At 36.8% G+C, this 27,624-nt stretch overlaps 1 protein-coding gene across 3 annotated transcripts; it reads left to right on the forward strand.

Annotated features, from left to right (window-relative positions):
• The first annotated feature begins 238 nt into the window (after positions 1–238).
• Positions 239–26,592, forward strand: gramd2b (GRAM domain containing 2B). Of its 3 annotated transcripts, none has more exons than XM_088910171.1 (14): positions 239–384; positions 13,592–13,717; positions 16,909–16,993; positions 17,259–17,328; positions 19,121–19,224; positions 19,429–19,524; positions 19,618–19,689; positions 20,075–20,155; positions 20,738–20,849; positions 21,195–21,311; positions 21,400–21,487; positions 21,702–21,806; positions 23,958–24,048; positions 25,894–26,592. In XM_088910171.1, the coding sequence occupies exons 1-14, from the start codon at positions 266–268 to the stop codon at positions 25,933–25,935; spliced, it is 1,308 nt and encodes a 435-aa protein (XP_088766297.1). In that variant the 5' UTR covers positions 239–265; the 3' UTR covers positions 25,936–26,592. The 3 variants fall into 3 exon arrangements, with proteins under 3 accessions (XP_088766297.1, XP_088766298.1, XP_088766299.1); XM_088910172.1 differs by lacking the exon at positions 239–384 and adding an exon at positions 2,177–2,427; XM_088910173.1 differs by lacking the exon at positions 239–384 and adding an exon at positions 12,746–12,852.
• Positions 26,593–27,624: the final 1,032 nt, after the last annotated feature.

The following is a 27,624-nucleotide window of genomic DNA, read 5'->3' on the forward strand; positions in this document are numbered from 1 at the left end:
TGAAGAGCCAGTTGGCTTACAATTAGTCACTTGTGTTTTGACCTAGATGACTAGAAGCAGAAATATTTACACAACATTGTAACATGCAACTGTTTAGGCTTTACCACAGGATGTTAAAATCCAACCATTTTCTAACCGTTTCTTCCAATACAGGGTTGTGGGGGAGCCAGGATCCAGAGCTTATCCTGCCTAGCAATGGGTACAAGGAAGGATACACCACGGATAGCATACCAGCCCATTGTGGTATCTAATCTAATGGTGCAGTATGAGATGGACTGGGAGGACACTGGAATGCTTGAAGGTAACCCAAGCAAACACAAGAAAAACAAACCAACTCTACTGCACCCCAAGAACCCAGGGCCCCAACACAGTGATGCAGCAATGGTAATCACTGCACCACTCCACCTGCTCAAAGGGGCCTTTACCCTAATCACCTTTCACTCACATTTCTCTGTTTTGCTCATACTGTATGAACCCATGCTCACATGCTCAAAGTGCTTTCATGGATGACAACATAACAGACTGACATAGTATTTCTTGATATCAACTTGCAATCTGCCATCCACATCCATTACAGTTTTTTAGTGTATTAATTCTCCTATTGAGAATTAAGCTCTGTATTTGGATGTACAGTAAAAGCTTTACCTTTAAATATTCATTACTTCCTTTACGCTCATTTCAGCTAAAATGTTTTCCAACAGTACAAATTCACTAAAATGTGTTGTCAGACTGACATCGCAAAATCAACATATTGTATAAATGCTAGTGCAAAAAGAACGTGTTAATTTAAAAATAAATATACATATACACTCTTAATATATGGATTAATATGGTATGAAAATGTTGGTCTATACTGGGCAGTACTGAAGCTGTTATTGGATTTGCAAAGGAAAAATCTGAATTATAAAGAAAGATAATGTACTGTGCAGCATGGTGGTACAGTGGTTATCATTGCTGTCTCACAGTGCTGGGACCCTGTGTTGAATTCCTGGCATGCTACCTGCGTGGAGTTTATATGCTCTCCCTGTGTTCACTTGGGTTTCCTCTAGGTACTCCAGTTTCTCCCACAGCCCAAATTAATTAGCTTCTGGAAAAACTGGCCCAGGTGTGTGTGTTGCATGTTTGTGTCTGTCTGTGCCCTACAATGCACTGGTGTCCTGTTCAGGGTGTATGCTGTCTTGCACCCTCTGCTTGCCGGGATAGGCTCTGGCTCCCCTGCAACCCTGTATTGGAAGAAACGGTTAGAAAATGGCCGGATTTTAACATCCTGTGGCAAAAGCATTTACATGTTACAATGTTGAGTAAACATTTCTGCAATTTCGTCATCTTGGTGAAAACACAATTGGCTAGTTGTTCGGAAGGCACAACTGACTCCTCGTGTTCCTAACTCAAGACACTCATGCGTATTTAAGTCTTACAAATCTAAATAGTTACAGATAAGTACACAAAAACCTAAGTATTTAAAAACAAGAGACCTGACAGATGCTGCATTGAAGTAAGCAGGAATTAGTCATTTTTACCTTCCCTGGTGAAACAAAATTTAATTCTGCAGTTTACCTTTGGATATTGTGGCATCTCTTACGTTAGGAAAGTGCAATTGACGATATATACTTGTAGACGTCTCTTATTTGTGCTACAGAAAATAAGGTGTACACTAAAATAATCAAGAAAAGGTTTTGTGTAAGAGTAGTCATAGATTATAATTTAACTAGACCGTTATTGTGTTAAGACATGGTATACAGTAGATATAAAAGAAAGTTAAATATAATGTTACTTCCATGGGAGTCTTTGTTAATGGGAGGCGCGAGGTACTAGCTGTAGTGGAGCTCCTGTTTCTACTTCCACCAGCCTTTTTATATCTGCGATTTTTTTTATTATTCTAAACTAAACCAATGCATACCGTGTCGTTTAATCGAGCGCCTTTTAACCGAGTTTGATACTTTATTGAGAAGTTAACAAGATGCACGCCTCTGCCATTAACGAACTTAGTTTAATCAACTGTTATCCGGGAAAACTTGAACAACGAGTTTTTCGTTATGATAGCTCCAGCCTGCAGAGTACGGAGATATTGTTTATTGTTTAGCTGGGATTAGGCAAATGGCCAAAAGCAGGTAACTAGTTCGTGCTTGTACCAAAGGCAAGAAAGGTTTTGTTTTTTCCCCTCCCTCTCTCACTTTCTCTCGCTTGATTGAAGTTTCCTGGGAAGGGCCTCTTCACCAAGTGTGGAAGTCGTAACCCAAACGAGGCTGTTACTTTGGGGAAGAAAGAGAGGGGGAGAGGGTAAGGGAATTGCAGGCGTTTTGTTCACGACATGGTACTGATGACAGAACAGCAACAGAATCACCAAACTCTGCTCTCTACACCCGCCGAAGAAATAAAGTCCGTGAAGTCTCCTGGCAAAAAAGAATCAAAGGGGATTGCATCGAAGTAAGTTATTAGCTATTTGGAAAATAGACACGATTCCAGTTTTAAGGCCTGCTTGTTTTATTAATAATGATCCGTTTCCCACATTTAGGGTATAGCACACCGTTGTCATTATTGTTAGTTACTGGCTCTTTTAGGTAGGACCTGTTGAACATTTTTTCCGAGAATTTTAAAATGCGTTTTTTTTTCTAAAAGTATACGCGAAACAGAAGCCCATGGTATTTTTTTTTATCTAAACCTTGGGATTTTTCAAGCGATATACTGTATGCTGCATTTCGGGTGTTTAGTTCTTCTGCTGTTCTAGATGAGCGATTTGCAGAGGTTTTATTTGATTCAGGAAGTGTCTTAGAATTTTATCAGCCTACTTAACCGTTTTCAGACACCGTCTCATTACCAGCATGAACTACCAGTGCTATGAATAGAAATGGCTCAAATTGTGTTGCACGATTCCCGAACATCTGACCGTTCTCTACTGTCGGGGGTTGAATGGTTCTCGCACTGCTGCGTAGAGCTTGTTTCGGAAATTCACAGAATACCATGGGTCGTATAAGTGGCTCTTATTGATGTTGTTGTTTTTACAGAATATACTTTCTTTAAATTAAAATTACAATCCCAATACTATAAAGAATTTTATTTCTGCTTAAGACTAGTTCAGTTTATGGATTTAGTTGGGTAGGTAGCCTTTTGAACCTGTTCCTATGTATTTTTTAAAAACACATCTTGGTATTAGGCTTTTCTATAAGTTTAAGAACATGCAAATCTCGTCTCTGTTGACACCTGTTAATTTGTGTTTTCAGGGGCTAAAATAGATTTTAAGCATTGTGTTTACAGTGCAGACATGTTTCCAACAGGAATGAATTGTTGCATATATTGTGTAAAAACGTCTGAAGAGATACTAAGTATATCATGATTATAGACATTTAATAGAAACAGACCATGCATTGTTTGTCATTCTCTGCTGGATACAATCATCCAGATATTTAGATAATACATACTAATGCCCAGTGGTGTCTGCTTCGCTATGATACTTCTGAGAAGTCTTGGTTAAAAACAAAATCTCAGATCTGCTTAAGAAGTAGCTTACTTCAGTCTGTTAACATAATCTTATTTTCTTTGATTACACTGTGATCAAGAGAGATAAAACTACAGTATACAGTATACGTACTGAAGACATATTTTTTAAACAATATAATGTTACTAGAACAGTTTGTTCTGAGGCTCATTTAGTTATTATAATGCCATTAACAGTCTCATAAATTTAAATAATCCAAAATTAGCATGGAAAATAATTGAACAAGCAATAGGTTTATTCCATGATGTAAAGAGAAGAGAGAAAATGCAACGTTTCAGCTGTGAAGTCTTCTTCAGGTGGACACCTATTCTCTTTTCAGCATGGAATAAACCTATTACTTGTTCCTTGCAGACTACGCATGCTGACGCAGCTACCCACCTGAACTACATGGAAAATAAATGTTGCTGAATGATACACCTGCTGTGTTGTCAGTATTTCTGTGTTTGGTATCAATTATGCCAGTTGCAGAAAACGTCTGCTGTGATGACACCAGTTTTTTGGGGTATACAAAAAAAGTTTCTTGCCATTTTTAAGAGGGTCTGGAATGTGGTTTCATTATCTTTCTGTGTTTGTTAGGGTTTATCATGCTGTCTTCAGCTGGTTATTCAAGATTAAATTCCTTTTTTATATATCTGCTATGTCATACTGATAGCGTAGCAGTTGAGAAAGATGTGAAGAAGAGACTGATACATTATCTAGTGCTGCTGTTTTGCCTTGCTCACACAGTATTGGTCAGCATATCTAGGTCTGTCAGGTTGTTTTCCTCTAATGGGTGCATGTTGCAGATCAGAAGCTGTTGCAACTACCAGTGTGCTCTCTGTTATTTCCTTCTTGTCTATTTTTTATATCCTCCAGTGTAAAAAAAATGAACAATACTGAAGATTTCAATGTCTTACTCTAAAGGCATTACCAGTATAGCCACTTGGGTTTCTATCATGTTATCCCAGTCTCTTATTTCTTGCAAGCTGACACCATTGGTTTTCATAAACTGTCCATTGCTCAGAACTGCATTTCTTGGCAGCCTTTGTTCAGTGGTCTATTCGCACCTTTCTAAAATATCTGAAAGGCTAAAATGTCATTCTGTCTAGTGAACGAATACTGGATTAGAGAAGTGTGATGGTGTTTCAACCAGTTGCTGCTTTATTTTGAAGTGCTTGGGCTGCAGCTACTGGTAAGATACTTTAAATGTAGGCGATTGCTGGCTGCTTTATCAAGACCAGAATTTATACTAAGCTTCCTGCTGAAAGGCTGAAGGAACTGAACCTTTTTAAGTCTTGAGCAGAACAGTGTACAAGGGGACCTGATACAAGTATTCCAAATCCTAAAACACTTTGACAAAAGGAAACCCAGCGGATTTCTTCACAATGAATAGTGAACCACAAACCAGATGCCACAGTTGTAAGCTGTGTGGAAGTGCATTTAAAATTAAGACCAGGGGATACTTCTTTACCCAAAGGGTTGTGGGAATATGGAACACACTATTCACCCATGTTATTTGAAGTCAATAGTCTGGCTTCTTTCAAAAAACACGTGAATGAGATCCTTGGATGATTTAGATACTATCAAACAGGTTCCCCTCACTTGTAACAGTTCTTATATTTATGTAAAACAGTATCTTACAACCTGTCACATTTGCTGCTGTGAACATGTTATTGAGATTTTGGCATGACTACATGAAAGTTTTTTTTTTCCCTTTATTCCACATTCTTTTATTACTAACTTTTATTAATTGTATTTCCAGCAGTGTGTCACTCATCTATTGCAATAGTTTGCAGGACATTTCCCATTCACCCCCAGGTGTGACTAAAGTAGTTACACAGTTTTGTACATGTCCAAATCCGTGTCTTGGTGTTCAATATGATTGATTAATACTCTGCTTCTATGAACTGGAGTTTCTGTTCTTCACTGAATTGCGCATATGGTGTATTTGTGCTGTTGTAGCTTTATGACAGAATTTGACATGATGGCTTTAGTTATTTCAAAAGAGATGTAAACCCCTCTGCTTGTATTACACTAGTAGGCACTGTAACCTTTATAATCATTTTTAGATAAGATTCCTGATGTCCTCACATCTATGCAGTGAACATATTTAATACTCAATGCAGCTGCTGATCTTTTGCTGTGCTACAGAGCTCCTGCAGGCTGTTTTATCACTCTTTTTCTTTCATGTTTAGAGCTGCATGTTCCAGTTTCAGTTGTGTTACTAACCTGATGTCGAATTACATGTGGTGTGTGGCATGGCTGTCTTGCAGCTCTTGGGCCCTGGATTTGATTGTGGCCTGGGGCACCTTCTGTGTGGAGTTCTCATGTTCTCCTTGTGGCTCTTCAGGTTTTCTCCATGTGCTCCACTTCCTTCCCACAGTCTGTGGACACACTGTCTAGGTTAATTGGCATCTTTAAATTATCCTTTATGTGTGTGCCTTGCACTCATTGACTGCTGAGTTAAGTTCCTGCCTGACTAAATGCTTATCAAAAGTGGACAGATGAATGAATAGGGTGCATTGGACTAATTTCATCCCCTTTTTTCTAAACCATACTGGGTGTTCTCCCACTTATCATAATAGATTTGAAAATCAATTTAGAAACAATTCTTGCCATTCACAGGGTTTGGCAAGTCAATTCTTAATGTATTCTGCTAAGACTTCTAGCAGTCAAACTTAATTAGTTAAATAATGGCATATAAAACATAAATGTAAAAAGACTAAATGTGTAACATCTTAAAACTTTTACTTTTTTATAGTTTAAATGTTTAAAACTTCATAATCTTCCATTTAGAACCATGTTTTCAAAACTGTTGCCTTATTTGCAATTTTTGTTTTTGTCAGAATTACCGATGGTTAGAATAAAAATCTTTAATATATTGTATGATATAAAACATAAAATTACTTTTAGATTAATTCATATTGGATGTCCGGTACCGATATTTATTGTCTGTAACTTGAAATCTGTATGGTATACAATCTTTCGGTGACCATATGGTTTGCACAGTAAACTGCTTAATTTTAAGTTGCTTACTTTGCAGTCATATAAGTTAATCCCTTCCATGTAATTGGTCCATATTTCCAAAATTTTAAATAAAAAAAATTAAATATTTAAGGGAGGAATGGTTATTTACTGTTCACCCAGGTTGAATTTATTTGCAATTTTTTATTTTAATTTTGCACATTTTATGTGAGTTGACGGACCCTTAGTTAGAGTCTCTTCTGTGCCTGAGAACCTAGGGAACCTCTTCTGTCCCTATCCTAGGGAATAGGGAAGACGAAAGCAAAACTGGCAAAACTGTTTACAAATCAACATGGAACAGGCTGTCTCTACTACAGTATGTTTGACAAGCTACTGCAGACAAAGGGAGCAGTTCCTGCAGTGCATAGTCATAAGAGACAAAATTAGCATCCAAGATAATGTGAAAACCCATCCTGCAGCAAAGTTCAAAATAGCTCCATCAGCAAACACAGTTCTGGCAACATTGTGGCGAGAAGTCGGAGTAGGTAGCTGGAGAGCATGGTAGGCTGTAAAGGAACAAGTAAAGGTTTATTCCATGGTGAAAGAAAAGAGACAATGTTTTGGCTGTGAAGCCTCGTCTTGACACCTGAAGAAGGCTCCACAGCTGAAAAGTTGTCTCTTTTCTTTTCCTTTCGGGTTAGAATAAATCTTTATCTGTAACTTTGTAGTTCTCCTTTATACAGTCGAGACCTGGCACCGACTGAGGTCTCTGTTTGAACTTTTAATTATCTGAATTACCTGTCCAATAGACAATTTATAACTAAGGGTAAAGTACATAAAGTAGACAAATATTGGTTCCAAGATTTTGACGTGGATTTCTACTGTGCTGTATTCTATATGTTGGTGTTACAATGGGACACTTGCCTAAAGAGAATGAGAAATAAAAATTATTTTACCATGACCTTATTTTTGGTTATACCTGTAGGTATTCTTTACTGTGGGAGTTGTTACCTTAATCTCATCAACTCTTCATCATGACAGGAAAACGAAAAAATAATTAACCAGTGCTTCCTACTCTGAAAGATCGCATTAAACTGCCACTTACTTAAATTATTCTGATAAGATCGTAACGCTAATGTCACAGGGCTTGAAACTTGGCACAAGATAGCAGTACTCATGCATTTTTCACTCTGTTCCCATAAATGTGTCACGCTGTGTGGGAAGATTCCATACCAATATTATACTAATGTCTGGGGGCAGCATTGTATGACTGGCCTGCTAAAATACCTAGGTATCTCACGACCTGTCCAGGGTCTACCTTGATGGGATAGGCTCCAGCTGTGACCTCACATTGGATAAAGCAGTTAGAAAACAGATGGATAGATACTGTAAGTAGTTGAGAATGTAGTCGTGCACTGTTCAATAGTCAGGAAGGGGAAGTGCTGGCTTAAAGTGCATTTTCATGTACTATTCATATACTTGAAATACATGTACTGTATTAAACCTTAGAAGTTCAGAAAAATTACCAAAAAGACATTTAAGATACATTTTTTAAAACAAATCAGAGACAAGTCCACAGGAAAGATGAAGGAAAGCTTCAAGTCAGTGTTGATTCATAGCTAAATATCTTTGTTTTCAAAGTGGATGCTATGAATATTATAACTGATATACAGAAAAAGACCCTGTGACAGGTTGGTGAGACAGCAGCTGGGGGGAAAAAAAGACCCCTATTGTAATTGCAAGAATTAGGCACCCAATAATTGGCTTCAACTGTATATGTGCTTTCAGAGGAAATACAGTAAGATGATGTAAGCACCTGATTGATTCCTCTAAAACACAAAAACGATGTGCCTAGTCAGCAAGAGCAGGGATAGAGAATGATTCAAGATCTGGTAAGATAGTTAAGAGAACGGATAGTAATTCAAAAAGATTACCCTCATCTGCCATTACACTTGAACTATTTCAACAGTGGGACAAAGTTATGCTCCCGGTCTTTACCTGTGGTTAGAGCAAGGTGACAGGGGTCTGGAGATACCTCACGGAGGGAGGAGAGATGTGTTGAACTTTTGTGAAGTCAATGAAGGTACCTGCATGAAATCTAGCAACAGGCTGCAAAACTCAGTTGGAAGGGTACATAACCTCTGCTTTGGATGTGCTACCACAGGCAGTAAACACATTGTCGCTCAACAGTCATGTGAACCTCCATAGGAAAGAAAAGGAACTTGGTGGGCACACAATGTGAATTAACCTAGTAGAACAGCATAGAAGTGTAGCTCTTAGAAAGGATAATCAGTCTATGTACAGACTTCGATGAGTGGTGATTCTTTTTTTGCGAACAGCAGTGGATAAAATCAGGTCTGTGGTATATGATTTTTTAAAAAAAGTCAGTACAAGCATTTACATTTTTGAAGTGCTTGTTTGAGTGGCAGATTAACAGCCATTTAAGTTTGTTTTGAGGCAGAGAGAGATTTTGAAGAGACATACTGGATAACTATGAAATTATAATACTCTCTAATCTTCCACCAGTTATTCTAGTAGAAGAAAAAAATGATAACTATGCACTGAAGAGGAACGAGAGAGATCAAATAGTGAGAAAGACAAGGGCTTCATTATCACCGAGACAAATTTGAGTGCCATACAGAGTGTACAGGAGTCAAACAATTTCATCATATTTGGAAAGCAAGATATTTTTCAGTGTTGTTGTCTTTTGAGGAAGCAAATGTTTGAAACCTCAGTTCAAAAAGTATTGTAACGACTACATCAACATTGTCAGTGAAACCTTTGCGGTCTTGGGAAATGGTATGATAGGGATCTGGTGGATGCAGTCCATGTGAGAGAGGTGAGATGACAGGTAGTACACAGACTGAATACAACGAGCAGAGATGCTAGACCCATTTAATATGGGGGGAAAAATGGTCTGCACAAAACCACAAGCACTGAGCTTCCTCCCTTGGTGTCCCACGATCACATCCATAGCTGACCTCAATTACTTTTGATCTTGAATGATTCCAGAGTCAAACAGCCAGCAAAGAATGGCAGATAATACCACTACTGAATTATACAGGGACAAGACTGTATTTGCAAATCAAAGTGACTGCTTTTCCAAAGCACCACTCAGCTTTGATATTGGTTGGCCAAAAATTGGTCCATAGCTGCATACAAGGTGTATCAACAAATAGACTCTGCTTGCTAATTTGGACACTTATACAAGAGGTTTGCCATTGTAACCATAGCAGGCTAACTTAGCAGGCAATATTAAGCTCTGGTACTGTAAGGGTAAACTTAAGCCAAGCCTGATATGAAGCTCCTTTACATGCAGCAGAGAAAACAGGTACCAGTGTGCCCTATTAGAATGGCTTTTTATAGAAAAGGAGTACTTGCAGCTGCTACTCTCCTCATTAAGGCCTCTGGTGTTTGGCTAGAAATAGCACTTCAAGTCTCGGGGAGTTCGCACCTGTTCAAAGAAGAACAAAATGGGCTATAAAAGAGTCTTTGGAAACGGTAAGGGAAATCTAAATGCTGGAGAGAGTGTAGGCTATATGCAGAATATAAGAAAAGCCTTTGGCTCAGTCTGACTGCCCCAGAACAAAGGAATATGTCAAAGAAGAGGATAAAATGTGTTAAAGTCATGTTCTAGGGTATGCAGGGAGAAATGAGGTGGGAAAACATCAGCTTCTTCATTATCATTATGTGTTTTCCAACACCACATAATCTGAGAACTTGGGTAGGAGAGAACTTTGCAGGACTGAGCCAATGCACTGATAGACAACAGTACACCAATACCAGGAACACTGGTACAAAACAAACTAGAAAAGTGCATTGTGGCACACTCTATGAATCATATTCTTGAAGAAGTTGGAGTCAAAACATAGGAGTTAGATGACATAAAATCTGTAGCTGAAGAGAGAACCAGCAGTTGGTTATAGATGTGGCAGAAGGCAGCTATGTGAGGACTGCAAAAGGAGCAATAGGAAAGATGAGAAAGGTCAGTATAACTTAAGGGTCCACTTGAGTAGCCCCATGAATTGTCCTTCCATCTTTACTTCAGTCACTTGCCATTAGGGAAGGCCATTCCTTGATCCAATCCACATTCAGTGTGTGCTTACGTTAGGGGCACCACAGACAGGCTGATCCCTGGAGTCTGTATTACACACACATCAACTGTGGGCCAAAGGAAGAAGCTTGCAATCAGCATAGAAATCATTATGATTTGTTTCTATTTGTTGTAACTTATATTAGTGAGGGCGTCAAGTATTATATACAGTAAATGAATAGTTAAAACAACTGACCAAATTATACACGCAGATGATCGGAACTGACATCCCCTTCACCTGTTACCTGTGAGCACAGATTCAATTATGAGCATAGACTGGAATTGGAAATCTGGCTTCACTGGAAAAACTACAGTTTGCTCAACTTCATTGAACATTTTTAAGTTGAAGCATTTTAAAGGGCTTTGAAATCCTCTATAGTAATACACAGGATCTGTGGAAGCACGAAGTACATTTATATTGCTTTGACTGTAGTTCTTAGCCTTTATAGTAGGTAATTTAATTCTGCAGAGACTATAACCAAACAGTTAAAACTAATAATTTAATGTTTAAAAGTAAACCGACTGTATATAAGGATGCATATCTAAGACCAGGGTGGTTTTAAATATATGTTGTAATAATTAGCTACAGGTGTTCCTCAGGGTGGATTTTTTTTTCCAGGAAATGTTCTCAAAAGCCACAAGATGAGTTAATCAAGCTTGTCTGACAGCAGCCCCTATTCAACCCTGCATTCTGTTCTGCTTTGCTGGCAAAATGGTTGGCAAAATTTTAACATGTGGAATGTTGTTACGTGACAAGTGAATTTCTTGAGTAAAATACTCCTTAAATGGAGCTGCATTAGAGGAAACTAAATCTTGCGTGATGCTGTACTATAAAACTATTGCTTTAGTTCTAATAGACAAGGTATTATTCCAATTAGTAATTCAACATACCCAGTGTCAAAGGAAAAGTTTTAAGTTTTGTCAGACGTGACTGCTTGAAACATATTGCTAGCAACTCTTAGAGGAAACCCTCTTGTATTCATAGATGCCTCTTTTTAATGTTTTGCACAGTATGTGAGTAAGCAACGTATTTGTCAGTGAAAACTCACCTGCACCAAGAGATTTTTTTGTTTTATCTGTTGGATCTTTTGTCTACATATTCCTATTCAAATATTTCCAGACTGCAAGGTCTTATGAGGTAATCTTTTGGTTTGAGTTAAAGGCAAAGATACCAGAGGCTCTCATTTTTAAATATTTAATCTTTCCTGCAAAATATTAAAATCTGTGGGTTGAGGTATTTTGTATACTGTATGTTCATATACAAAATCTGCTTCAGTAGTATATAAATATATAGTGGTGGAGTTCTAGAGTAAGCATTGCAATAATACCAATCGAAGTGGAAACTGCCAAGTTAACCTGCATTGAGGCCACAGCAATGGATTACTGCTCCCAAAATATTTTATTTTAAAATGTGCATTTTAACTAAAGGTTATTTTCTAAGAATATTGTAAATGAGATTTATAGTATTTTACAGTACCTTGATATGGAGTACAGTATAAAAATAAAACAATTGTAAGAGACTATGATATGCATGTTAAAACTGTAAATTAAGCTGAAGCTAGATTATAAAAGTATGTTTTCAGACAGGATTTAAATCTACTGATTTATTTGAATGAATTGATATGTGCTGAGAGATCATTCGCCAGTCTTGCAGCAACAGCACAGAGCACAGTCTGCAAATATCCAGAGCTTTGAAAAAAGGTCAGAGAGCACACATGAATTGTAAGTGTGCTGGGGGGCTTAGCAGGTTACTGATGTGGTCAAGATTCAAACTCTCCAATCCTTAAAAGGTGAGCAGCAGTATTTTGACTTTTAGATTGAATACACAGGGGGCCAGTGCAAGGAAAGTGTAATTGGTGAAATGAGTTTATGCATTTTAGTTTTCGCTAAAATCTGAGCAGCTGACTTATTGAACCTGCTATAACTTAAGGACATATTTGGATGCGCTCTCAAGCACCCCATTACAATAATAAAGGGAAAGGCAAAAGCTGTATTAGTTTTTCTTGTTCAGACTGGGAGAGATGTACAAATCCAGACAATGTTATGAAAATGGGGAAATAAAGCTATGGGAGCCCTGGACATTCTGATATTGCAAAAAACTTGTGCTTGATTTCTGCTTTCTTTGGTCCCGATAGTTTTTTTTAAAATCCCTTTTGGTTTCTTTACTTTGCTTTATTTCTCTTGTCATGGAATGTCTTTCTATTATAGGGCAGCTGACGAAATACTGAAAAAGTCCATCATACTTCCCCAACCGTTGCTGGAGATATTTAGTCCAAATGCCTGTAATTTCTTTCAAAAGTTTCTGTAGGATCTTTGCATTGTAAGATTTCAAAATTTAATTTTGCTTAGTTTTTAAGATTTGTCTTAAGCTGTGTTTTTAGCAAACCCAAGTGTTACCTTTTAACTTCTTGTAGAATAATTATTTGCATTAAAAAAAAATCATTAAGATCTGCGAACTGCAAACACAATCGTAATGGGCAGCAATTACATGGAGAAAAGCTTAAGCACTTTAAATATTTTTATGTTTAGAACATTTTGTCCAAAACGGATCAAATGGCTCCCTAGAGGGGTAAGCCATAGAGTATTTTCATACCAAAAAGCATAGTTTAATAGAAGATGGAAAACAATTGAGGTCAACTCTAAATTTTAACCTGAGCAGGTTATGCCAACAGTGGTACAGTATTATCCTGTAGAGAACTATAACACTTTTTTTCCCTTAACCCAATATTTGCTCTTTAAGAAAGAAAATAATTGCTTTGCTCCCTAGTCCAATCGTTGGTTTTGCTGTTGTTAATCTGAAAAAGTTCCATAACCAGTCAAGAGTGTTTACTTTTAAAGTATTATTTATTTAACTCCTAATTCAAGGTCATATGTATGGGCCTAGTTATTGTTTAAAAGGACAGAACTGCACACTGCAGCACAGTTTTAAGAACTTATTTGTGAGAAACCACATATATAGCTATAAAACATTTTAGTCTTATTGATGTAACAAATTCCTCCATCATCCAGAGATTTGTATTTCATCTTTCAACATTGCCCATGGCTATCTCTGTTCACAGCTCTGAAGCTGAGAATGCGGGAGAGGAGAAGCAAAAGAGACCTGGGAAAACCAGTAATGATCAACCACAACCATCGGATAATGATACAGAGCCCCCTGAGAACAGAAAGAAACCATCGCTTGTAATGTGAGTAGCTATAATCCTTAAGTTGTATTGAACCTCCACCAGCAAAAAACCTTCTGTTGTATCATGATTGCAGTAGGTTAGTCAATTCTCAGTGATTCTGTAAGTAATTTACCATTTTTACCATGCTGAGGAATACTTCTGTTTTTATACATGCAGTACTTTTAACTAAGTTATTAATTTTAGCATGCTACTGAATTTTATTTGTGGTAGAAAAATGGATCTTTGACCTGTTGTGTTTACCTTTGTATTAGGCGTACAGCTCTTTCTTACACTGAAATGAAAACCATGAGTTTCATGGTTTGAGAAACATTGATCAGAGCAGTAATTAGCATTGCTATCTTACAGCACTTGGGCCCCAGGTTCAATTTCAGGGTTTCTATCTGCATGTTCACTTGGGTTCCTTCCAGGTGCTCCAGTTTCTTCCCACAGTCTAAAGACGTACTGGTAGGTCAATTGGCTTCTGGGAAAAATTGGCCTTGGTGTCTTCGGTCGTGTCCCAATATGCACACTTGAGGTCTTGTGCCCTTAATATGTGCATTCCTGCTCAAGTCTGCAAGGGCTTAGATTATCCCATTTCTAAATTTGTGGGTCATAAGGGTGCCCCCAATGCACCTTTCTCTGAAGTCTGCATCGAAGCGGACTTCTCTGAAGAGAATTACTCCCAATTCTTTACGGAATGGTGACGTTTCATGTTTTAGCCTATAAAAGCAGAGAGAAGTTGCCATGGAGAATTAAATATCCATGTGTTAGTAAAATTGAACTTTTTTTACAGTTTTAAAACTCATTTTATGTCAATTTTCATTCAGCTATTTCAGATTCATACTGTTTGTATTTTAGTTATTAGGTTTTGACATAACTTTTATTTTGTCACCACATTTCAACTGATGAATATTAATTTCCCTGCAGTGTATTTTGCACATGGAATATTTGATAGTACGTGTATTTAATAGTACAAAGCTTTGAGGTATTGTTAAGTTTGCCTGATTTAGTTTACTTTCAGTGAATGTGAATGAACTTATGTTTCTTGTAGTGTCAGACGATATAAAATGCATTTATTAGTAAAAAGCTTTGAATAAACAGCGGTATTGGCAAGTTTTTCCTTGGTTTACTTCCCCTGTTTATAAGCAATGGAATCTGCTCAACATGAATGAACCCAATGTCACTACTGGTGTGCAGTGACAGAAATGACATTGAATTTATTCAAACTGTGGGCGGAGAGTGAAAAATTATTTTTTTTTTAAATTATCGGCCCATATTCACTTAGCCCCTGGAAAAGAAGCATCAATAACAGGAAGCATTTTTGACCCCCAGCCATGTTACTAGCGAGTGACGTCACACAAGGGTGTCCCAGTACCCTTTTTATAGCAGTGCACCCTCGAATACTCGCGCACTTGAAGTCCACACTAGAGCAAGACTTGGAGGAAGGGCTTAGGCTGAGAACTGGGACATGGCGTGCGTGCGTGCGTGCGTGCGTGCGTGCGTGCGTACCCAGTAGCTGGCTGGTATCCCGTCCAGTTGTACCTCACCTTGCGCCTTTTGACTGCTGGGGTTGGTTACAGTGTCCCCAGATCCCCTGTAGGGGATAATGCAGTTAGAAGATGGATGGATGGATGATTACAGAAAGACCTGCCACCCAATAGCTTAAGTCTGTAGCAGTTAAGGCAGTAGTAATTTGCTTGCTAAAAGTTCTGATTTAGCAAGCAAATTGACTTACAGTATATTTAATGCAGAAACAATCAAGTTTTCATGTATAATCTATTTTATAACCATAGATTTTCTCAGTTACTTTATCTTCTCTTAAGCTGTCAGCACTTTCCTTGTCCGTTTTAGGCATAGATGTAGGCTATATACAAATAATCTTGCCTTAACCTGAAAATAAAACAATGTACTGTAATTGCCAAGTTTGCAGCCTGAAAGCTCTCTGCTGGCAGGGACTCTGCAAGGTCTGGTTTCCTCTTCCTTAAATATTTATATACTCTTTTTATGCAGTAACAGGATCTTTCAGTACTGCTACACAAAATTTGCATTAGCATTTTGATACTAGTATTGAAGGGAAAATGCTTATGTAGCCGGTTTGCAGCTTTAACAGGAAATGTGCATATAATTGGAACATGCATCTTCTTCTGTAGAAGTCCCTCCAGAAAAAAACAGAAATAAAAACAGTTTATTTCTTAAATTGATAAACTGTCAAACATTCTAGAATAGAAAACTTGAACTTCTTAGAAAAACTACATATTTTATTTTTATTTTCAGTGACATGTTTCATATAGAGCTGTGATGCAGTATTGAGATGTAAAAAAAGTCCAAATGCATTTCAAAACAGGATATAATTGGTATCTCCTGAAGATTTAAATTATAGTAGGGCCCTGACCCAATACTCCTATATCTATGACGTAAATTTTAGTATGTACAGTTTAGCACCTCATAAATTTGAGGGGGTGTTGGACTGTTCTGTTCTTTCATACTAATGTGGTTATGACATTTTCTTATGGATGAGAGACATTTACAGCAAAGAGACAATAGCGAAATGCATACTTACGTTCTGTAGATTGAAGTAAATGGGGGTAGCTACTCCTGAGTTTTGTTTTTCAAATTCATTCTTTGAGAATCCTAAACACTTTTTGTTGTTCATGCATCTTTTATTACTCTTTTATCAAGATGTGGCCTCTTTTGGTTAAATTATGTATAAACAGATGTCTGTTGGAACGTGGCTGTGATATAAATATGAAATGCCCCAATGTATCATTTCTTAATTTATAATCCAGATTGTATGATACCAGTATTACAGAAAAGGATGAAATGACAGAGATGTGATATAACCTTATGTGTTTGATTTGTTAGCTTCATTCAAAAGCAGTATTATTGCAGCAAACATCAGCTTGGCATAAATACTGGAAGAGATTTGTGAATTTTTCATGCACTAGTTGAACCAAGGCTTCACATGACATTGTTGTACATTGTATGGAAAAATAGGCTGTTTTGCAAAACGGCCTATTTCTCTATCTGTGGTTCTTTTTATAACTTATTTTTTAGTCTTCCTTTAACTGTTTAGAGCACATAAAGATCCTTTATTTAATGTTATATCGGACAAAGACAACTAAAACTCTGACTAAAAGTTATAACCAAAAGTTCCAGTTGTCACCACAATGGCAAGATACACCTTGTGTCATGTATGCTGTTTTTATTTTCAGGTCAAAAACATTTGATCTCCCTTCTCTGCAAATACCAAGTGACTTTGAAACAAAACTTGAAAGGAAGAAATCCCAAACCAGCCAGGTTAGAACTTGATCTTTTTGTGTTAAAGGGGTGGGGGTAGTTATATTTATTCTGCCAATGAAAAGTAGATGTGAAAAGTTCTATAGTCCTATTGCTGAAATGAAACATGATGCTGGTGTGTTCAATATGCTTGATATGTCATTGCGCTTCAGTTATAAGGAATGTGTGCTACAGGTTTTTTAAAGTAGTAACAACATTGGTTTTGTGGAATGCTGTAGTTCTTCTTTATTGCTATCCATGTTTAAAGGCATTCTTTCATTTTCAGTTTTCCAAGACAAATGCGCAGTTTCATAAGATTTTCAAAGAAATAAGTAAAGAGGAACACCTGAAACAAAGTAAGTAGTGTGCAAATGTAAGTAGGTGAAAACCTTTTTAGCAAGAGGCTTATTTGGTTATTGTGATTCAAGGTGTTGGGTTCTCAATGTGAAGTGAAAGGTGTTTTGCTGGAGTCTTATTTATGCAGAGACTCGGTCCAGAAGGGCAGACTCGACATGGGAGCCACATAGCCAGGCTAGAAGAAGGGAGTAATGCAATGGCCATGTGGATCCTGGATGGGAAGCTTATTCTTCACCTCCCACCCGGTCATGGCAAAGAGAGACAGGAGCAGTGGGAGCCTGCCTGCCAACTCCCTGATCATTAGGGTGAGAGGGAAGGGCAAGTAGAAAGCCCATTGTGAAAACCGGGAAGGTCATCTTGCAAGAGTCTTAAACCCTTTGAGCTGCTGGATCAACACAAATTCTGAGGTCCCAGGTCAAGACTGCCAGGGTGCTCAGTCTTCTCCATTTACAAGCTCTCCAGGATAATAGAGGATTGGTTTGATTGAGGATCAGAGGAATCAGGTCACAATCCTGTCAAGACCTTGGAAACCAAGGATTTGCTACAAGGCTCAAGGCTTTACTGAAACCTTGAGAAATAAGGATTCATTATGATGTCTGGAACCTTTCCAAAACCACGAGGATGCAATTTCAAATCAAGGTCTGAGACCCTATCAGGGCTTCAAGGTCACCCTGTCCTGCTTCAAGGCCTTGAGGGCATGAAAAAATCAAATAAAATGGACAGCAAGGAGCCAAAAAATGGCTTTTAGCTGAGGTGTCAACCATGCCTTATAGGAGAAGTGTGGGGCTGGATCCAGCTGGACAACTTTGATGTGAACTTGCTAGAGGGGCAGTGACTCTCTTAAGAAGTAATGACTGTATAGTGCTTAAAGGAAATATGTATTTCACAGCGGTTTTAATTTTACTACTTTACATTAAGCATGAAAAAAAAATTTGTAACTTAAACAAGAGAAATGATTACAACATTACAATTTGGAATCATGTCAAGAAGTTTAGCTCAACTCGCTTCCAAAGTTGCTCGAAAAAGTCAAAGTATGCATTTCACTCCTAGAAATGCATAGTTATTGTACTTAAATTAATTTATGAAAAATATTCTACTAGTTGCATTAAAAGCAGCTGAAAAGCAGTCCTTCATAGCTGGGAAATGACTGACCTGACCCTAGTGCAGTTCACATTTTTTGTGGGCATTGTATACATAGAGAGAAACACTGACCCCTTTCATATGTACAGCGCAATAGCTTCTGTGGTACTCAATTTGTTGTGACTCTTATTAATTTTACTATTTTGTTTTATGTAAATTGTAAGCCCAACCACCCTCATAAAAAGAGGAAGCATTTTTGCAAAGTTGAATAGGAATTGATTAAAAATATTGAACATCTACTTACTTTCCTCTGGTTTTTCTTTGTGAAAGTGCTTCCCTGTGCAGTACGTACACTTGGATTTAAAATCTTCAGGTATGATATAGTTTAATATTATCACAAAGAAATCTTTCATGACCGATTCCCAGTAGATTGCTCTAACCTTAGAATCTGGATGCTTTGTAGCTACAGTGGTACTGTATACAAATTTAAGTTTTTCAATAAAATACACAATGTTGGACTATACATCAACAAAAAACTCTTAAAATCAATCTATTCCTGCAAATTTGTTTTGTTTAGTACATTTTATGATTTACTGTGTCTAATTATTAATGAAAATTGTTCAAGGGTTAAATTTTCATATACAGGTACATTTCAGGGTGCAGCATATTGTTTAAAGTAATGTTTTTTATTTTTGTTGTTTTCTTTTTTAGGTTATACATGTGCCTTACAAAAAGACATCCTCTATCAGGGAAGACTGTTTGTGTCTGAAAACTGGATCTGTTTCCATTCCAAAGTCTTTGGTAAAGATACTAAGGTATGGCTATGAACAGGACTTTCCTAATTGGAACAGTTTAAGTATTTTGTAATGAGTGCCAGATGAACAGTGTACATGGAGTTTGATAAATTTGCCTTTAACTGCACTTCTAAAGGTAAATTTTATGTCATGTTTTCAGATTGTGAGATGTGTGCCTCATGGTAAAGTTTCTTTATGAAAACCTAGTTTTTCTTTTCTCACTAGATTGCTATTCCTGTAACTTCTGTGACCCTTATTAAGAAAACGAAAACTGCCATTCTAGTGCCAAATGCACTTGTTATTGCAACCGCAATTGACCGAGTAAGTAGAAAATTCAATGACTGTTTTATTATTTTTTAAATACCTTTCTCTGGAAAATGTTAATGCTATAAAATGTATATTTTTATTTTACAGCATGTGCTTGTGTCATTCCTTTCAAGAGAAACCACATACAAATTTTTAAAATCCATCTGTTTTCATCTTGATGTGAGTAATCTCTGTGGTGTTTCACTGTTATCTTTTCATGTAACATTGCTTGCCTTGAGTGTACTGTTTCACCCAAGGATAGTACAGCTTAAAACAAATACATCAGTAGGTATGTTACAAGCTTCCCAGGAATTGAGATCCTGGGCAAAAGTGTCAGTGAACAGGATTCTGATATCATGGAATTGGGGATAAGGATTTATTCAGTTTCCCTTTTTTCCCTAATGTAGGGGAAGGCCTATGATTGGAAGCTATGCCATGGAATGCTGTTAATTTTTATTGCATTAAATTTCAGTTATACATTTTGCTTTAAAGTGCAGAGCGATCTCTAATAAATTAGCTTCATTGTTAAAATATTTATTAAATCAATATCTAAAAAATATTTTAGGGGAAAAGCCCTGGAAGCAGTCCGATACCTTCTTCTGCAGAAAACAGTTTCAGAGTGGAACGTCCCGCATCATTGCCCCTGGTTAGTATCGTTTCTTTGTTCTTAGCTAGTTAGACAGGCTTCATAAATTTTACTGCTAAGGTGGGCTTTTTTTAATGAAACCATTCTGTTAGCTGAAAATGGAACTCTTGCTTCAGTCCCCAGTTGAATGCAGGTAGCATCTACATGTATATTGCATTTAACTGTAAAGGATTATGGGTGCCTCATAATTCCCATCATTCTCAACAATAGATGTGTAAGCCAGGTACGAAGTTCTTAATACATTGTTTGGTACAGCCTTCAAATTATTGAAGTTTTTGTATTTCTCAGTGTTATAAGAACTTTTTGAAGGTTTTACAAAATTGTGTGTGTGCACTTCTCTCCACACATCTTTTCAAACATTTGGATGAAATGTCATATTCATTTTAAATGGAAGTGTTGAAGTTTTGTAAGAAATGAAAGCCTATTTTTTTCCCACAGTGGAAGGTTCACAATCAAATGGCAGCTACTATATGACTTCAGTGTGTCAAATCAATTTGAGCTGGCAGATACAGTATGCAGGTAAAGATTGTTTCATGTACTACAGCTTTAGTTATCTCCTTCCATTTTGTACCACTGTTGTAGGATTTCCCAGGAGACTTTTCAGATTTAGATGGGACATTAAGGCAGAGGAGGCAGGAGATGGAGGAAAGCACAAGCTCAGGCTCCCAAACTCCAGAGTTTGAAACCATTTCAGGTGGGTGTTTCCCCAGATTCTTATTTATTATACATCCACTTTAACTGCTATAACTGGACACAATTAAAAAATTGATTTTTGAGAGTACACTCAAAAAATTTCTAAAAAGCTGGAAGAACAGATGCATAAACCTTTTACATTGTTCTTATCAGTACAAAGCACTATAATAGTCTTAAGTGAAATTTAGAAGTACATCTTGAATATGTTCAGGATTATTTTTAGCTGCAGTATGGTAATTTTGTAATACTGTTCACTTTTCTAGCAATCATTACACTAAGAATACCTCTCCTGTATATTATTTTACATATGTGAATTAACGTTTTTTTATTTGACTTTTCATTGAAGAATTCCCAAACATTTCTCAGAACTTCCTAAATGTGGTAAGGAATGGAGAAATACCAGTCCATGCGGATATTCACGTTAACCAGAACCCAGATGTAAAGTTTAACCCACACCGAAATGGTAATTATTTGTACATAACCATCTTGAATTTTTGTTGTTAAAGTGCTACTGTTCTTATGCAGGCTTTATCTCTTCCCGTTTGCTGCAGGTGCTTCAGGATTGGTTCGTGTTGTCCACACGGTGAAATCATTGTGGCCAATGTCTTTAAATACCCTGCTCCTAGTCTACCTGTTTTTGTAAGTTACAATCGTGTATGTAAATTATATTGGTTGAATGTTTATTAAGATTCATAGAATATTGAATTTTAACTTTGCTTGGAATTGTCCATACCAAGTAACACTGGCGGCCTCTTTGGAAAGCCCAAGTCGCAGTATGTTTTTTTCAAAACATTGCCAAATGTTTTTATGTAACTTGGTCTCCTGATTTGTGTCCTTTTTTTCCTTTCTCTAGTGTCTGCATCCTTGTTATTTCATCATGCTATATGGCTTATAAAATAATGACTTTGGAACAGCGGTTAACCTCACTGGGTTCCATGGCAGAATACCGGCAAAATGAGTAAGTTGTTTTTCATTCTATTTTTACCCCTTGATTTCAATTACATCCTTTTTTGCATTAATGTTTGCCAGTCTTAAGCAGGAAGTGTAGTGCTAGGCAGGTGTTCGAGTTATTTAGTACAACTAGACAATTTAGTCTACAGTCTACAAGTTTAATATTTGTACTTATATACCTTTATATTATATTCTGTGGGGATTTAATGTTTAATAACATATACAAATTGTGAACTAACATTGTGTATATTAAAATGTAATTTTTTCATGTAAAATATAGTTAGATTTTGTATTATGTAGTGTTTTCAAGTGGTACATGATGTACATCAACAACAAAATGATTCTGACATGTAAATGTCTGTTTTAAGAGAGACCTGGATAAAAACCCCAAAATGTCAGGGGTGCTGAATGAGATTTACTCGTTGAGCTACTCAGTCAGCCGAAACAAACAGGAAGATCTATCAGACCTGCATCCTGTTTTTGTTCTATTGCAGCAGCGTGTAGCATCTGAGACATGATGGTCACAGGGTATTAGTGTTTCTAGTCATTTTGCTGGCAAACACCATGTTGTGTTACAGGCAATATACTGATGTTAATATTATAAATTAATTAAAGTTAATACCAGATCAAACAATGGAGATGCCATCTGTAACTGGCTGACTGTTCTGGTTGCATTTCTTTTTTTTTTTTTACTTTAAGGTAAGTAAACCCCATTTATTTTTCTGAAATAAATCATGGAGCTACATAACAAATACTGGATATCTTTAAGTAATAAGTACCACAGCACCGCGTTTTGATGATGGGGAATGTTTATATTCCCTATTAAATTTATGATTACAGCTGAATTAGGCTTTTTTTGTTGCATATTGTAAATAGGCTTTTCAGTACTGTGCTATATTATATGTATTTAGCTGTTTGCATGTAACACAAATGCTGTCTAACTTGGCTGTTGACATTTTTTAGATGAATAAAGATAAATATCTTATTTTCCAAAAATATTGTTGAGACGTTTTTATTCATTTGTGCAACACAAAGACTGGTCATGAAATACACTTCATCAAATGATCAACATAAAGACAAGCAAGGTTTTATTATCTTTTAGTTTCAAAAGTCATATAAAACTTTCAACCTAGTCAGCACAATGTATAATTTGGACACATCCATTAGCTGAGTTGTGCATACTGCTTTTCATGGCAGCATATAATTATTAATAATAATTGCTTACACTTATATAGCGCTTTTCTGGACACTCCACTTACAGTGCTTTACAGGTAATGGGAACTCCCCTCCACCACCATCAATGTGCATCACCCACCTGGATGATGTGACGGCAGCTATAGTGCACCAGAACGCTCACCACACATCAGCTATCAGTGGGGAGGAGAGCAGAGTAATGAAGCCAATTCATAGATGGGGATTATTAGGTGGCCATGATTGGTAAGGGCCAATGGGAAATTTAGCCAGGACACTGGGGTTACACCCCTACTCTTTTTGAGAAGTGACCTTGGAGTTTTAATGACCACAGAGAGTCAGGACCTTGGTTTAATGTCTCTTCCGAAGGACGGTGCCTGATTACAGAACAGTGTCCCCGTCACTATACTGGGGCATTAGGACCCACATAGACCGCAGGGTGACCCCCTGCTGGCCCCACTAACACCTCTTCCAGCAGCAACCTTAGTTTTTCCCAGGAAGTCTCCCATGCAGGTACTGACCAGGCTCACACCTGCTTAGCTTCAGTGGGTTGCCTGTTGTGAGTTGCAGAGTGATATGGCTGCTGGCTATGAAATGAAAGCAAGGCAGTTTTGTGTATTGTTTGCTGTGACCCTTAACACAAACAAATTCATCAATAATCATGATAATGACTGAACACATCATTAAACCTAGTCTTGTCCGTATATAACCATGATGAGTACTGTACAAGTACAAGATTTAGTGTAAATCAACTTACAGTGGATGTATTTTTCATATTCTATATGTAATTGAAAGAAGCTTGTACTGTAACTGGCTATTTTCTATTGAAGATAGAAATACCAAGTCTAATGATTATTGCAAAAGAGGTGGTTTCTGTGTACTGTTTCAGAGAACTTTCTCTAAGGAATAAGGAATTCATTTGAATAATGTGCTAATCTTCAGATCTTTTTTCATGTGTCTGTTTTAGAAATTTGGTGCAGCACAGTGCGAGAGTGCAGTCGGAAGTTAATGCTGAAATGTATGGAGAGTTATCTTCAAATCTGTTAAAGCTAGAAAAGGTATGTTTGCCTAAAGTGTCTTGTAGATCTCTTTTGTGTTAAGTAATGGAAACTATTTCTTATCATTCCATCAAAGGAGCATGTACATTTGGCTGTTTGCAGCTCAACATTAATGTGAGATGGCAAACCGTGACAGTGCTGAAACATGATTACCGGATTGTTTTCTCGATCAAACATTTATAGTTATTCTACAACAGACGTAAGGCAATACGCCTGGCAGTGAGTTGTGCGACCTGTTAACACTTCAGAAACCCAGGGTTTTGTACTTGCTTAAAAACCCAGTCCAATCCAGTTGGGTTTTTTTTGTGAGATAATTACTTGAATGCTCATCTCTTTTCCATTCTAAATGTGAAATTCCTGAACTTCTGACCTGGCTAACCTACATCTAAGTCCGAAAGCAAGGGTTTCGTAAAGAAATTACCAAAAAAGATTAAATCAATAAACCAATGTAGTTGCTCATTAATTTTTTTTAAACGAGACCTTTCATATTGCATAATCTGAGTTTGTCCTTTAGAGTACATTCCAGTAAGGCAGATCTGAAACTAACACTGCACATAAAACATAAAGGAATAATGTAAGGATAATCCAAGTCAAGTGTCTGAGTAGTTAAGGTCCTACTGTTTTTCTTGCAAAAACATTTAAATATCCCATTAACAAAATGAGAACTTGTTAAAAACCTTTATTTCATTGACTGTTCCTTCTTAATTCATATTATTTGCAACAACAATAGAATAACATCATAAATAAAAAGCATGATTTCAGCAGCATGCGTAGTCAGCAGGTTGTTTTCTTTATATGTGCTATGTGCTTCATAACGAAAGTTGTTTTCTGATTGGTGTGAATGCTGTTCCTTTTGTTCATACTTACCTACCTACGTTTCTGAACACTTGGAAAGGCCAGTTCTTTTTCAATGTGGAAATCCCCAAACTGCTTCCTACTTCATACTACTTCATAACCGATTAGATTCTGTTTGTAACTGTCACATGTTTGATTCACCCCCCCACCCCACCACTGCTGAGATTGAATTTACTGGTTATCTGGTGAGCTCATATGGCCAGCCAATTTGCAATATGTTCAAGCTCTGGAGGGTTGCATCACTGTAACAGACTTGTACTAAATGAGCCCTGTAACAGCTACACCTGGAACAGTTTATGTAGTCACCATTATTGATATTGTTATAGGTTTTGGATCAAACCTTATTTGTGTGTGTTATTTCATGAACTTTGTGTAGTACTTGGCATCAGGCACAAAGACGGTGAAAAATCTACATTGCATGCTATTAAAAATATGCATTTTCTTCTTTGGAATTTGTTTTTGAGAGGATTAAAAAAACATAAATTATATATATTATATAGTTTTTAAAACTAAGTATTGGTGATAGATAAAAAGAACACTTCAGAATTATTGCTGTTGATGTGATTGGTTTTTATTTCATTTTGACCTACAAAACATCAGATATTCAGTGTACAATTTATAAAATGCCATAACAGTCCCTCAATCAAAATTTTACAGCAATATAATGGCAAATTGCTTAGTTGTCTGACAAGGTTTTGTAAGGTTGTTTGGATTAAATATTGTGAATTTGAGTGGCTTAGTCAATACATATAGGTTGAAGGTGAAGTTCCCAATATGATATCTCAGATTGTGCTTCTACCAAAAGAGTGCACAGAGACACAAGAAGAATTTAGCAGACAAATGCAACATTACCAATGCAATATTTTTTGGGAAGTTTGAGAGCTGCTATAATTTTGGATCATTTTTGCCCCCATTTTTTATGTGCTAAAGCTGGAGTCCTGCATTTTGTGTTCCATTTTTCATAAGAAATTTTTCCCCTTTTCCTTTCAGATTCAGAAGAATTTACAAAGACTGTTAGAGGAGACGGAGTGAAAGATATGATTTGTTCTTCCTGATGTTGTTATCTTGCTGCTTGCTTGCCTCTGGGGCCACAATGTGTACATGCACTCTCTGCTGGACAGAACCTATGAACTGAAAGCACCAGGTGGCCTTAATTCTGTGGAATGTAAAATTGTGCAATAAGATTGTTTTGAAACTTACCTTTCAAGACTAAAATACACTGCATTTCAACTAGTCTGTTCAAACTGTCGATCATAAATGGTCCTTTTTGTCCAAATACTCTTAGTGTTTGTAGTGCTGACAAAAGTAATACTGCGTAACACTCCAAATACAGTGAATCAGTATCAACTTTTGCCTTAAGAATGCATGTGCTGGTTTCATGCCCTTGGGATTCCCTTTTCGTAAAGTACAGATACAATCCTTGCTTTGTCAAATAAGAAGAAAAAAATTCTAGCTTTGCAAATCAGTATAAAGATATTTATTTGGTTACAAGTGCATTAAAGGTTATGCTTTGTGACCTTAAGGCCTTTTGTTTTTTAACCAAATTTCATTTCAGCTAAACTAAAAGAGACATCAAAAACAATTGTAAAGCAAATAGACACATTCTATTTATATAAACTGTAATTATGGAAATCTTAACCATTTCTGTGAAATGTTTGAAATTTGGAAATAAAAAGCATTATTGCCTGGGTTTCCGTGTTTAATACGTATGTAAATTGAAAATGTTTCAATGTAATGACAAAGGTGCAGTCGGGGACAACGTAAGCATTAATATTCCAGTTTACCCTGCAGCAGACAGATTTATGGTTTGTATTGGATAAAGAGGTTAAAAAATAGATGGATGGAAAATATGAAATGGGCAATTATGCTTGCCACACACATTTAGTACATTCTGAAAATAGCAGTAGTATAAGTTTCGAGTACATCTGTAATGAGCTTTAATTATTTGACTTGTTCTGGTCTCCTAAGAAATCTAAATTACGAATCTTGTGAGATCCTTGATCATACAAGTGGTACACAGTGCCATTTAATTTGTGCTTAATTGCTTAAGACGGGTGCTGAGGATCAGTTTGACAATTACGGATTAGCCTGAGCAAACATCTTCAATGGAAAGGGAGAATGAAAATGCCAACAATGACTACCCATGGCACAGCTACAGTATGAGAAAATAATGTTGATGTTATTGAGGGGAATTGAGTGAGGATCCCAGATTCCATAATATTTTAAATTCTTAGCATGTAAATCGCTATGAAGGCGTTTTTTCCTTAAGTTTCGTTTATAGTTGTTTGTACATTAGCTCTTACAAAATTTAGTGTTATGGTCTATTCAGTAATTGCTCAGCATGTTTGAATGGATTCTGACCTTTGTCCTTCTTCCTTCAATTATATATATAAAGTGTGCTGCAAAAAAAGATCGGATTCCCTGTTCCCTGTGGGACCACACCTTCAGTTGTCATGTAAATAACATAATTATGTAAGTAGCACATCTTTGTAATAGATATAAAACAAATAACAACAGTGTTCATTTTTCTATAATGATATTGTTTCTAATTGCTGTAGTTCAGAGGCTATTTCAAACAAAATACAATCAGTGCAAATAAGCAGTATGCCTTTGAAAGTAATTAATGATTCACGGTCTGATAAATTATTGATTAGTGTAACAAAGTACTCCATGAAATAAAGATGTTTCTCCTGTTCACTGTTATCGTGATTAGATATGAGG

The sequence above is a fragment of the Atractosteus spatula genome, chromosome 3, assembly GCF_055471065.1.
Source record: "Atractosteus spatula isolate fAtrSpa1 chromosome 3, fAtrSpa1.hap1, whole genome shotgun sequence".
Taxonomy (NCBI): domain Eukaryota; kingdom Metazoa; phylum Chordata; class Actinopteri; order Semionotiformes; family Lepisosteidae; genus Atractosteus; species Atractosteus spatula.

Coding starts and splice junctions, on each gene's coding strand:
- gramd2b (XM_088910171.1), top strand. CDS start 266: ATGAGATGGACTGGGAGGACACTGGAATGCTTGAAGGTAACCCAAGCA. Junction 13,718..16,908: donor AAGAAACCATCGCTTGTAAT/GTGAGTAGCTAT, acceptor TTTTATTTTCAG/GTCAAAAACATTTGATCTCC. Junction 19,690..20,074: donor CCATCTGTTTTCATCTTGAT/GTGAGTAATCTC, acceptor AAAATATTTTAG/GGGAAAAGCCCTGGAAGCAG.